This window comes from Calonectris borealis, chromosome 15, assembly GCF_964195595.1.
Source record: "Calonectris borealis chromosome 15, bCalBor7.hap1.2, whole genome shotgun sequence".
Classification (NCBI taxonomy): domain Eukaryota; kingdom Metazoa; phylum Chordata; class Aves; order Procellariiformes; family Procellariidae; genus Calonectris; species Calonectris borealis.
This window is the reverse complement of record NC_134326.1, coordinates 19,129,024-19,142,197: the sequence shown is the minus strand read 5'-3', so window position 1 is coordinate 19,142,197 and position 13,174 is coordinate 19,129,024. Positions and strand designations below refer to the sequence as shown.

Here is a 13,174-nt window from a genome sequence, read left to right as displayed (position 1 = left end):
TGAGTTTACAGAAAATTATTAAAAGGATGAAAAAACCCACTTCAAAATACCAGTTATTTCTGGAAACAAGAAGCAGATGTTCTCCTCTGTTTGGCTCAGCTGTGCTACAGTACAAGAGTGCCTTTGTTATGCTGTCAGCAATAATTTATTTTATTTATTACAGCCATTTTATAATGCCCATCAATGTACTATGTGCATGATTTAGATTCATGCAGATCTATTTCTCTATATATAAGCCATCAAGAAGCATCACATACACACTCAAAATAGCAGACCCTATTATGACACAATTGTGCAAATTAGGTTTTTTCTCTTTCCACTGTATTAATAAAAAGGGAACAGGAAGAGAAGGAGGAGTTAGTATTGCCAAATAAAGTCGAATTAACATTAATTGAGAATTACTGAAACAAGACAAAGTTAGGAAAATACAAGAGCTTAGAGTATAAAAATAAACTCTAACTCTTTGAAGTCCAATAAAGGCAAAGCTTTCTGAACCACGGAAAGGAAATACTGTCTAGAACAAAGTCATGAAGAACTAAAAGGAGTCTATGTTGGGAAAAGGATCCATCAAAAATGAAAGCGAGCATGCTTATGGGGAGAAGAGGAGGGAAGAAGGAGAAGAAGGAAAGAGAAAGAAAAAGGAGCATAATCATTTGCTATTTTGCCCTATCAGCCACTGAGACCTTATCTGTGGTAGGCATTAAACCACTCCCCAAAAGACTAACATCACAGCCTTTGTATGGATCTGATAAGGAATTCTGGGCCTCAAAAAATTAAACCTTTAATGAGAGAGCATAGACAGTGGCATAAACATTCGTCCTTCCCTCCTACGGCTTTGAACAAATCATTTCCTTCTACTAAAATATTCCCAAATTACTAATTTAATATCCCCACCTGTGGCACAAGAAACAGTCAGGATGATGTGCAAGGCAAAGCTAAAACACTGCACAGAAGTACATAAATCCCATATTCCCAACCTGCAAGAACTGGAGGATCTGCATGTATAAATACTCGCACATTTAATACCACACAGCCATCAGCATAACCCTGGAAAACAACTGCAGATATTAAAATATTAAACAAGTGTATGAAATCCTATAGTTTAAATATAGGTATGGTTTTTTTTAAAAAAAGTGATTAAGTGTCCAATTACTGCAGAAGTTTCCTCTATCTGACAAGACAGTGTGCCCAGAAGAGATGATTTGTTGGGATAATCTGTTATCGAAACTAACATCTGACAGAACCCTCGCAAATTCTGCACTTTCAGGCTGAACCTGAAAGAGGGACAGATTTATATACAGTGCCCATACACGGCCACCGTCAATCTATGTAACCAATGAGTCTAAGTTTTACAGAAGTGGGACTCGCATTCTAGAGTGGCAATCTGCCACATACATGGGTATCAGTCCACGAGCGCATGTTTTGAAAGACTTTCCACAAGAAAGGCCAGCTTACATCGTGTATCTGTACAATTTAATGATGCAGCAGGGCAGAGGGAAGAAAGAAAATAAAAGAAAAAAATTCAAAAGATTTCCCAGACTTGGGTAGTACCAAAGAAAGTTTCTAAATGGAGTAACAGAACAGCAATTACATAAAAATGTATACATCATTAAATGTTAGCTACAATCTCTAGGAGTTCATCAAAATAATCCCCCCCGCCAAACAAATTAAAGATTATAACACATGAAATATCTGAGCAACAACCACCAAAAAAAAAAATCAAGTGTGTACATGTCTAATATGCATAACTTATACACTTTAACAATTAGCAAACATTGGAATGTTACCACAACACTGAAAACCTGCCCTAACAGAGATTTTTCCAAGCAAAAATATTTGTAGCATCAAGGATTAAAATTTTTACTTGAGCAAGCCATTGAGATAATTCCCCAAAATAAGTAAATTATAAAAATGTTTTAATATCTCCCTGCTTAGTTCCTTAGATCTTACAAATTAAAATATTTTGTCAAGAAAAAGTCCTAAAAATCAAAATCATGCGGATAATCGTACCACTCCTAAGCAAAATTTGACGTGTGGGTTATTTATCTGTATTTTTCCAGAGACTGCTGTACAGATGATAGTTATGAAGCACCAGACCATGCTACTAATCAGCACAGCCCCAACCCTGTAATTTATAATACCCAGGTAAACTGCTCATATAAACTGCAGCATCAGAAATAGAGGGGGGCAGAAAGGGATTGAAAGTGATTGAAACTCATGTGGTCAAGCAGCTTTGGCTCATCACCAAATACCAATCATGGTCTGGGGAATTTTGGGGGGTTTCCTGTATAAAAATGCAGTCAAAGTGCACGAGCAACCCCATGCAGCTGATTTCATGTGGGAGGAGCCGATGATACCTTGCTACGAGAGTAGGAGGGGAGAAATGAAGCCACACTTTTTGTCTGTGCACAACTGGATACTTCAAGACAGGAGTCACCAGCTCGTACACCCTGTGCAGGGACACCCGAAACTGGGGTCTGACCCTAATGGTTGCGCTAAGCAGGTTTCGACTTCCCTGACCTAAGTCTTGCTGCCTATAGAAGAAAGTTGACAAGTCAGGATGCTTAGCATGATTAAAAAAAAAAAATACTACATTGCAATTGTTTCCCCCTTATCACCCTATATCCATCTGTCATCACATCTCGGAGCATATGCTTGGGAAATCCGGCAGAGTGCAGCCCCGCTGGGGAGGTTTGATTTTTTGCTTTGTGCCTGAACAGGTAGTATAGATCCAGAAAGGGGACCCCCAGATACACCGTGCTATTGGAACAGGGAAGTGCTTTTCTTGAAATCAGGTTAGTTTCTAAATGTATGTAAACAAAAGTACCCCAAGAAAATAAAACTGATTTGACTGTAATTATCCACTCAGCAACAGGCAACAAGAACAGAGGCCCCAATCCTGCCAAGTTTTAAGTACATGTTTAACTTTAATCACAAGTAGTCTCACTGTGCAGCGTCTCTAAATGCCTGCCAAAAAGGGGCCAGATTAACAAGGGAATTAAGTTTTTTTTTTTTAAATCACTTTAGAGGTGCTATTAGTTAGATTAGCAAAGATTAGATTTTTTTTTCCACAATTGAGATACCTTGGCAAATTCAAACCTGCACACAACCCTGATGTCAGTCTCAATGGGAATCTACACAGATCCACATGAACCCACGAGCATGGTCCAGCGCAGCTGGATCCTGATATCTAAGCAAAATATTTATTTTTGGCAGTTATTTTTGGCAATATTTATTAAGGCTGTTTTAGCCAAAATAAGGTGACAATCCTGAAGAATTCCATGACAATTGCTGGGGGGGAAATTGAGGATGCCTTAAAAAAAAAAAAAAAAAAAAAAAAAGAGAACAAAAAGGCCTACACAGCTGTGAGACGTCAGTATTAAAAGCAGCAGCGGGCAGATGTTTCGGGCCAGGCCAGATTACCTGTTCCCCAAAGTCAAACCCATGACGAGCCAGCACAGTATGCTAGCTCATGAATGACACTTCTGTGATGAACCCTGTTGCCCAACACTGCAAACCACATTAGCAAAGGAATTTTCCTAACTGAAAACTACAGCTGAAGAGAAAAAAAGAAAGGTCTGAAGCAGAGGGGAGTGATAAAAATAAGAAAACAGAAAGAACAGAGAGACTGCCTCATCATTAATTTAGGGAGCAGAGACACAAGGAGCACTGGATTGGGTGTTCCAAGGCAAATAAACACCGGGACTGAACATGGTGTTTCACTCACTCACGAGACTGACTCGAAGGGAATGGGGGTCTCTGTCCTGCTAGGACGGACGCTGAAGCAGCCTCTGCAGCAGTTCTCCCCAAGTAGCCTTTTGATAATTAACTCATAAGGAAGACCAGGCAGGACATTCTGCTCTCCATGAAGTATCAAGGGAGAACAGATGTTTCCCGGTCTCAAAGGGACAAACTCAAGAGCGTATCATTTCATACCACTAATTCTTGAGCACATTAAAAAAAAAAAAAAAAATCACAGTAAGGGAAACAAATAAAAAAGGCTAGGTTAAGCAAACAAACTCCAATCAGCCTTTCAGTGAAATGCAAATGCTATCAAACATATTTCATTATGAAATTAATGCTCCACGACATTACCATTCCCAAAAATACATGGCTGATTACAGACTAGCTTGTGGGGAAGGGACAGAGAAGGCAGTTAATTGGAAAATGTGTTTTATTGTAGCCTCGCACATTTCTACACTCCCACTCACTGGAGAAACATCTCTTTATGAAGTCTGCAAAGCATAATTACTTTGGTTTTGTTTAAATCTGCATCACTGTACAGGTAAGCAAAGTCTTTCAGCTCGCTAACTTTTCCCAGAAGTTTTGCATCACCAAAATATGCATAATTTCACTTTTCAGTGATCTACCTCTTCTTCTTCCTACAGCTTGCCTGAAGTAGTTCATAAAGCGCCTTATGTCCATACCCAGCGCGTTACTGGATGTTTAAAACACTGTTGGTCTCGAGAGGTCCAACCTTGGAAAGCAGAAATAAATAAATAACCAAACTCTACACAGAAGAAGTTTGTGAGCGCCAGGCTGGTCATGTGCAGCAGGCAAACACCATGAACCACGCACCGAGCAGAAAGCCTGTCGGAATACAGATTTACGCAAAGGAAAAATAAAAAAAAATAAATAAAAAGACCCAGCGGGGAAGGAGCTGCAGTTCCCTTACCTCCGGAGTCCTTTCTGATGGTTTCTTTCGCAAAGCCTGTTTAATCCTGGGGTCCACAGGAGAGGTCATTCTATTACTCTGCTCCTCCGGGTCCGTAACTCCTCAGAAATAGCTGGCGGGGGGCGATGCCTCCAGACGAGCAGGGGACACGAAAGACAACAACACAACGCGATCAGCCGAGGCTCCCGCCCGGGCTCCGCCGCCGCCCTCCCGCTCGGCAGCGCCGGCGCGGCCCCAGCGCGGAGCGGGGCTCGACCCCGCCGCCACGGGCGGCCCCTCTCGCCGCTGCCCCGTAGCGGGGCGGAGACGCGCCCCGAAACTTTCCCCGCGCCCGGAGGAGGCCGCGCCGCCTCGCACGCCGCCGCGGGGCAGGCGGCGGGCCCGGGCGGGGAGGGGAGAGGACAAGGCCGAGGCGGGAGCGGGGACCGCGGCCGGCGGGGGGCGCGGGGAGGGCAGGCCCCGGGCCGGGGCCGGGGCGGGCGCGGTGCCCGCTGCCGGGCTGGCTGCTCACCAGGCGGGCGGCTCCTCCGCGGCGCTCCGGGCGCCTCCGGCTGCCGGCTCAGCAGCAGCGCTCGGGGCAGGTGGCGCCGGCTCCTGCCGCCGCGTTCCCCCGGCGGCCGGCGCCGCTCCCCATCGCGCGGGCCCAGGCGGCGGCGCGGCCCCGCCGTGAGGAGAAGTCCGCGCGGGCTGCGGGAAGTTACCGGCCGGAGCGGGACTCCCTGCGCCCGCCCGCTCCCCGCGCGCTCGGCCCCTACGCCGAGCGGCTCCGCCCGCCGGGGCCGCACAAAGCGACGCGGGCGGGTGAGGAGTTTCGCGACGCGGCGCCAGAGGCTCCTCCGCCTCGCCCCGCGCCCGGAGCCCGGCCCGCTCCTCCCCTCAGGCCGCCAGCAGTCACTACCGCCGTCCCGACCTCCTGCCCGTTCACCCACCGCACATCCCCCCCCCCAGACAGAAAAGTGCGAGAGCGGGCTCTTTAACCCAGAGAATCAGCAAGAAGGGCGAGGGGCGGGGCGGAGGGGAGGGCGGGGCCGGGGCGAGCACCGCCCCCCGCCTGCGGTAGGGTGGGGAGAGGGCGGGGTCAAAGAGTAGCGCGGAGGGAAGGCTCGCGAGGGTTGGGAGGGGCTCGGCGCATGCGCGCTGGGGGCGCTGAGGGGGAGGTGGGGGGTCCCGGGGGCCGGGCGCGGCGCGGCGGGACGGGCGGCCTGGCAGCGGGGGCCGCCGACTCTCTCCGCGGGGCGGAGCGCACCCCCTCGGGAGCCCGGGGCGTGGGCTGCCGGTTAGCGCCGGCCCGCCGTCAAGAGCAGCCGGTAGCCGTTCGAGCGCAGCGCGGCCCGGCCAGGGGCGGGTGTCACCGCGCCCTCCCCCCCCGGCAGGCCGCCGCCCCCAGGTCACCCGCCGAGGTTCTCCTAAAAACCCCGGCTGTTCCGCCTTTGCACCCCGAATAACTCATTTTCCGCATTAATTGCATTTCGACATCAAATGGGCCACATTTCTCCAACTGGAGTTTCCACGGGCAGCGGTAACTTTCTCGTCACGACACCAAACGTTAGGGTGTCGTTCCTTCGCCGTTCCTTCGCCGTTCCTTCGCGAGCGTTCCCACCTTTCCCTCGCAGTTCATGGAATATTTACTTTCTGGATTCTTGAGCTTCTAGAAGTCCTTGTCTTTGGGCCCAGAGCTGTGGGGTTCAGGTTCCCCAGACGTGTGACCCCATCCTCGCTTTGCCCACCGAGGCCTCGCGGGCGTCCGGCACGAGGGTGAAAAGACGGACCTACTGAATTTGGATCTCGGCCTTAAGCAAAAAGCAGTTTCACGGCTCAGAAGTCTTGTGGGGTTTTTACAAAGTGGACCTGGGCTGGTTCCCAAGTCCTCCCAAGATCCGCGTTTCCAGCGGCGACGGCCCCTCGGGGACACCAGGAAGCAGCCATGTATCAAACACGCCTCGGAAGATTTCCTTCCTTACACCAAGTCCAACTTTGTAAATTTGTGAGATCAAAGCTATGCAGGCACACAACTTGTGTTTGTCTTTTTTTTTTCCTTTCCTTCCTAATAAACAAGAGTGGTTTTGTTTCTTCCCTTTCTCCAGCTATTCCTTCCCGTTCACTTTACCACTTGCCCTTTACGGCACAATTGTCTTTGTTGTACTGAAGGACTTTATTGGCCATTCCAAGTTGTTCTATAATATTTCTAGTGTTTCGTTCAAAGAAAAATCTGAGGAAATTTGACATTTCCTCAACTGTCGACTTCTTTGGTGCTGTGTCTAGTATTGTTGCAGGCACAACAACAGTGGAATGGATAGCCCGGATCTTAAAAGCAACTGTTCTTAACATCACAAAGTCAGTACACTGCAACCACTAGAGAGACAATATAAGACGCTCTCAAAAATGACAATGGGGTAAGGACACAGTTTCAGTCCCGTAAAGTCTATCAAGTCTATTTTTTTTTTTTTTTACTTCATTTTGAACTTCCGTGGTGAAATTAACATTTCCAAATATCATGTCTATTATTGTTCCAAAGGTCAGAAGTTTGTACTAGTTATTTGGCAGAACACGTTATCCTTTTTCAACTTTAGTACATAAAATATTATTTCCAGTAGTGTGGGAATCTTTTGAGATTCCTTGCCAGGAACCCAAATCAAAAAGCTGGAGATCAAAAGTTCTCCTGAGTAATTGAAGAGAAGCAAGTAGAAAAGGACTGAAACATGAATCCTTCTTTATTAAGGGATTCTTTTTATTTTTTCCTTCATGGTTTTTTTTTCACCAGTGATGTAATAGCAAATCAAGTAATTTTTCTTTATCAGTTCAGTTTATACTTAAAGATTGTGTAAAAGATCAGTCGATACTCCCCAAGTGCAGGTAGCTGAAAAAAACTTAATGGAAGACTAGAATAAAAAGCATAACTGAAATCTGTGCCATGACAGTTCTCATGGATCTGTAATTAAATCCCAAAGCTATTTTTTTTAGAAGGTAACTCATTCTACCACCTATTCTAGCTGTTCAGCATTCCTGCAATCAAAATAATGCAAAGTGGGCACTTAACATGGGAATAAAATTAGTAGCCTAAGAATTCCTTTTTCTTTTGCACAGAAATTATCATCTTACTTATTGTACATCAGCCAACAGACACGCATGGTGCAGTAAGGTGGACAGAGGTACTCAATAGGAACCAAAGCTGCTGTTCCAATTCAATTGCTTGGCTCAACTGACCTGTGAAACAAGACTTTCCTCACTCCAAAAATACCTGAATTTGGGTAGGTAATGGTTCTAACAGCTGCAATTATTCCAGGGGCTATTTTAGCTGTCAGGTTTATTTTCCCAAATATCTGGAGAACAATGGAAACAAGTGTCATGATCCTAACTGCTTACTGGTGTTACAGCCTGTGTCTCCACACGGTAAAGCCTACGTAGTTAAACACAATTAAGAAGCTTTCACAAGTGAGTAATTTCAGGGCTGGGATTAAAGGATGTGGCCAAGCAGGATGCCTATTGTCTGTGCAGAGGGGAAAATTTGCTTCCCTTTTGTCTGGATTGTATCACGCTGCCCAAATAAAGCATCATTACTTATCGCGTATTTTTTTTATTTATTGAAAAAATAACAATATCTGTAGTCTTACATACAAGAATCGAAGGTGTCTTGCTATTTATACAGATGAGTTGCAATCTCAGGAGATTAAATGTTTCTGCTTCAAACATCCGTGAATTTGAGAAGATAGCTAAATTACGAAGTACATCTCCTCCTCCTGGTATGTTCCTTCAATTGTTCTGGCTCACTGACACTCCCAAAGATGTCTTTTAATGTCACGCCTTTCACCACCATGTGCACATCCCAGATTCTTCAGGGTAAAACTCAACTTCCTCACCTCTCCCAGTGGGAAAGATACACAATCGTCATACACTGAAATATTTTTTACTTGTATTTTTATGTATTCTACATATTTCTTGTTCCCGTGAGTTTTACTACAACCTGGCAATTTCCTTCCTCTCGTTCTCCAATATGGCTGTTAGGCTATTGTTTTTGATTTCTTAGCTTTGGAAAAAAATTCCCCTTCAGAGATTCATTCGCATCATTGGCAATGACTACTAGCTAACTATGTGGTTAACAGGCCACAAGGAAGACGTACAAACTAATTCCCTGCCTGACCAGAGGAAAACAAAATGTTCTGGGATCCCCCAATAGGAAGAATCTCTTCAGACCGTTTTACCATATATGCTTACTCTGATGATTAACTTCCTGAGTAGAACATGTTTGTGACGATTCAGTAAAAGTATGTGAAATCGGGGAGGCAAAGGGATAATTAGTAATTTTGTGCAAGTGCACCTTTTGTGGGAAAGTTACATTTTTGCAAATCATAGAATCATAGAATCATTAGGGTTGGAAAAGACCTCTAAGATCATCAAGTCTAACCATCAACCCAACACCCCCATGCCCACTACACCATGTCCCTAAGCGCCTCATCTACACGTCTTTTAAATACCTCCGGGGATGGTGACTCAACCACTTCCCTGGGCAGCCTGTTCCAAGGCCTGACCACTCTTTCAGTAAAGACATTTCTCCTAATGTCCAATCTAAACCTCCCCTGGCGCAACTTGAGGCACCAAGGTACCACACTGATCAGGTACCCAGGTAAGAACATTGATCTCCTGTCTAAAACAGCATTTTGCAGCTCAAAATTTCAATTTCTGAAATTATGTCCCAGAAAATGTGAAATACCAAATTATTTTTGCAAAATCAAAAGCGAGAATGAAATGGTCATTTTGTATTGTACCACTAATTTTGCTCCACTAACTTTGCTGAGGCGAAGTTCCCACTCTGCATATTCCTAGAGGTTCAGTGCAAAGGATAATGGTAAAACGTAGAAATGAAGCATGAGAATTGTGAGATCTTTTTCCTTCTGCTGTATCATAATAAAAGTTTTAGAACTAAAAACCCATCTTTGTTCTCTTTAACTCAAGACTAGCATGGCTTTCCTTCCACGTACAGATATTTCCTGAAGGGTAAAACTAGAAAGCCATGTACAGGTAAGCAATTACAGAGTTCATCGTGAAAGTCAAACCCTTATTTTTCAGCCTGAATCAAGAAGACTGAAACAAATGGGAAGCCTAACAGCTTTTACATGCGGGATACAACGCTTTCTCTACTTACGCTTTACCGTCAGCAGCAATTTTCCCTGTCACACGTCTTTGATGGCCTCTAATGTGCTGAGTGCTGGTGTGAATGTACTGTGAATACAGTCAGCCTGAAGATCGAAAGGTCTTAAGACTATTATCATGCAAAGAGAGGGGGGTGACAAGCCCCAGCTGCTCCCTGGAGCAGACTGAACCATCGCTCGGGCTGGAGAGATTAACCATTTCCTACGTCTTAGCTCCCAACGAAGGGAACATCTCCTCTCCACTGAGGCCACTTTATGGGATGTCCACACGAAAGGCTTCGTGGAGGACAGGTGGAAATCCTGAAATAACAAATATTTCATGCTTGAGGATGCATAGTGAGTTAGGAACATCGTACCCTGGCCATCGTGTCAGGTAATGCCCAGCCCGTCATGCACCGGGTCGCTTCTGGAGTCCTAGCTCCCAAGTTAGGAGCAATCTGCTAAAGCAAACAGTGAATTAGGTTATTTGCTATTCATTTACAAAGGTTTCTATGAAAACAAAGACGTGCATTGATTCGCACTCTCTGAAAGATGCCAGTGAGGACAGTGAAAGCTATTTATATTGAAACAGCACTGGCTGTCCCGTGATGCTTACATGTATGTTCTCATCTACCTCATTTCCCCTCCATCTCCAAATGTGAAAAGACAAGAAGGGCACTCCTCTCCGTGCCGGCTTCTGCGTGACTCGAAAGTGCAACTGAAGTGAAGAAAGGCTGTCTGCCCGTCCTGCGGAGTGAGTGGGATCAGGAGCGAAAGGACTCCTGCCAAGTCACCAGAGCATCCAGTCTGCCCCAGGCATGGTATAGTGTACAACATTATCAAAAGTGTCTGATAAAACAAATAAGAACTGACAAAAACATTCAAAATTGTTATAAAATACCATCTGAAATAAAAACAGCTGGTTTGCTGAAAGCCAGAAGTTCTTGCCCCAAACAGACACACACTCCGCAATGGAACAGCTCTGTCTTTCTGTCTGAAACAGGATCTTTTATCAAATGGTTTGTCTGTCTTCTGCCATTTTACTCTTACTACGCACAGCCCGCAGATATTTGATTCCAGCCCCAGCACTTTGTTGGCAAAAGCTAAAAGAGCATATGGACCTGTCTAGATATCGGAGGTATCCAGCAACAGTATACAGATGTCCAAGATCTAGCCTGAAAAAATTAAAGACGGGGGCGGCGGGGGAAAAACCTGCCCTGACAGGAGGCAATCTGGAGTCTAGTGACTACCCCATTTGCATTTTCTTTGTTGTTATAATCAGGTTAAAAATTTAACTGAAGGATTTTCTTCATTTGTCTGTAGGAAACCTCTTGCCAAAAACCATTAGAAAGAGGAGGGGGGTAAGAGAACAGGCTGGGCACAGATAAAGATGAAAACTTAAAAAAAAAAAAAAACAAACAAAAGAAAGAACACTCTTGCCATGGGAAACTCCCTACCAGAAATCTGGCATCGGCAGCCAATTCAATATATCTTATTCTGAAAATTTAATGTCTCTTTCATTAATCTTTGGGGGCCGCTTAAAGCTGTACAACTATAAGTTGCAAGAAATTGCACAAACAGTGGCGATTTTGTCACGATGACCTGTTATAACCCAGAGAGAACACGCAATGGTATTTGTATTTTTCTACTGAGTGGTTATTTTCAGAGGCAAAAAGCCAAACACTTGCATAATTCAATATTATCGTTCTGCGTATCTGTGACATTTGTAAGTGGACAACACTTCAGCCGACAATGTTGAGCTAGTAAAAGAACAGGGCATGTCTACGGAGAGGAGCCAGTTTAAATATGATAAAGATTAGAGTAAATAGGATTTCAGTCCTTCCCCTTTTTTCAGTAAATGGAGTAATTCTCTGAGCATGTGGAAAAATAATAAACAACCTCTCTGCTGCCAAATAACAGGCCAGCAGTCTAGACTTTTTCTTAACTGGTAATCAACTAGATTAAGAAATTGTGAATAAACGCCTGACATGCTATTTCTCTGCTTTATGCAATCGAATACACGCTACTTGTTTGTGAAATCCTACGAGAACTATTACAGCATTTGAGTCAAGACCAAGGCTGGGGAAGACTTGCAGTTCTTACCATTTTCTTGCTGCTGCTGTCAGCGTCAGGGTACTTTGCAACCATGGGCATTGCTGTCATAGCTGGGGCCAGGGCACCACATCGCGTTCTGCTGTGAGCAGATATTTTGTGTGTTTGTAGGAAGATGTGCGTCTGTGTGTTTGTGTTTCGGCGTGTGTGTATAAACTATAATTTGATTACGAAGAAATGTTGCACAGTTTAGTAGACTCAGTTCAGGCCCGGGAGCCAGGAATGCTCGGTGAACTCATTGCGAAGTTATGTAGGCCAAAATCCCCTGTATCATCCTCTGCTTTTAGTCCCATTTTGATGCTGTCGGTCTGATGTTTCTGATGAAGAGAGTATAAACAGCTCCTGCTGACATTAGTGAGTTAGCAAGTGCTCAGCTGCTCCACGCTGGTAAATTGGGTCCCCTCGCATCAAAGCCCTCCGTGTCAGGGGCGTTGCTTTTATCATCTGTCTTCGCACGATGACATACATCCTTATTATTCCTTATGATCTGTTCTCCGGCTTTTAATGACCCCACAGAGCTAATGAGATGTTTAGTTCCCCCACCCAAGCACAACCATATGGATGAGATGATATCAGGCGGCTCGCTGAAACCATTAAATCTCAGGCATGCAGAATATCCAGAAAGTTCCTGTTTTCAGCGTGTCGGGTTTAGTCTTCAAATGCAGCAGCATACGGCGTGCTCACATGATGTCAGCAGCATAACAGAACAGACTGTCTTCTGCAGAAAAATCCTGTCTATTTTTAACTTTAAAAAGATTGCAGAAAGCCAACCGTATCCCGGGCTCCGTCAAAAGCAGCGTGGCCAGCAGGTCGAGGGAGGTGGTTCTCCCCCTCTACTCCTCTCTCGTGAGACCCCACCTGCAGTGCTGCGTCCAGCTCTGAGGCCCCCAGCATAAGAAGGACATGGACCTGTTGGAGCGGGTCCAGAGGAGGGCCACGAAGATGGTCAGAGGGCTGGAGCACCTCTCCTATGAAGACAGGCTGAGAGAGTTGGGGTTGTTCAGCCTGGAGAAGAGAAGGCTCCGGGGAGATCTTATTGCAGCCCTTCAGTACCTGAAGGGGCCTACAAGAAAGCTGGAGAGGGACTTTTTACAAGGGCATGTAGTGATAGGACAGGGGTGATGGCTTTAAACTGCAAGAGGGTAGATTGAGATTAGATGTAAGGAAGAAATTCTTCACTATGAGGATGGTGAGGCACTGGAGCAGGTTGCCCAGAGAAGTTGTGGATGTCCCAACCCTGGAAGTGTTCAAAGCCAGGTTG

At 45.3% G+C, this 13,174-nt stretch overlaps 1 protein-coding gene across 6 annotated transcripts in view; it reads right to left on the bottom strand.

Moving 5' to 3' along the window:
- Positions 1-5,630, bottom strand: part of RAPGEF6 (Rap guanine nucleotide exchange factor 6) — a 134,862-nt gene extending 129,232 nt beyond the window's left edge. For 3 of the 6 annotated variants that reach the window (XM_075164548.1, XM_075164549.1, XM_075164553.1), the window contains exons 1-2: positions 5,187-5,628; positions 4,676-4,804 (exon numbers count right to left, since the gene is read on the bottom strand). In XM_075164548.1, coding sequence (XP_075020649.1) covers positions 4,676-4,744 — 69 coding nt within the window. In that variant the 5' untranslated portion in view covers positions 4,745-4,804; positions 5,187-5,628. Of the gene's footprint in view, positions 1-4,675; positions 4,805-5,186 lie in introns of all 6 variants that reach the window. The other 3 variants (XM_075164550.1, XM_075164551.1, XM_075164552.1) reach the window with 2 other exon arrangements.
- Between the last annotated feature and the right edge of the window lie 7,544 nt (positions 5,631-13,174).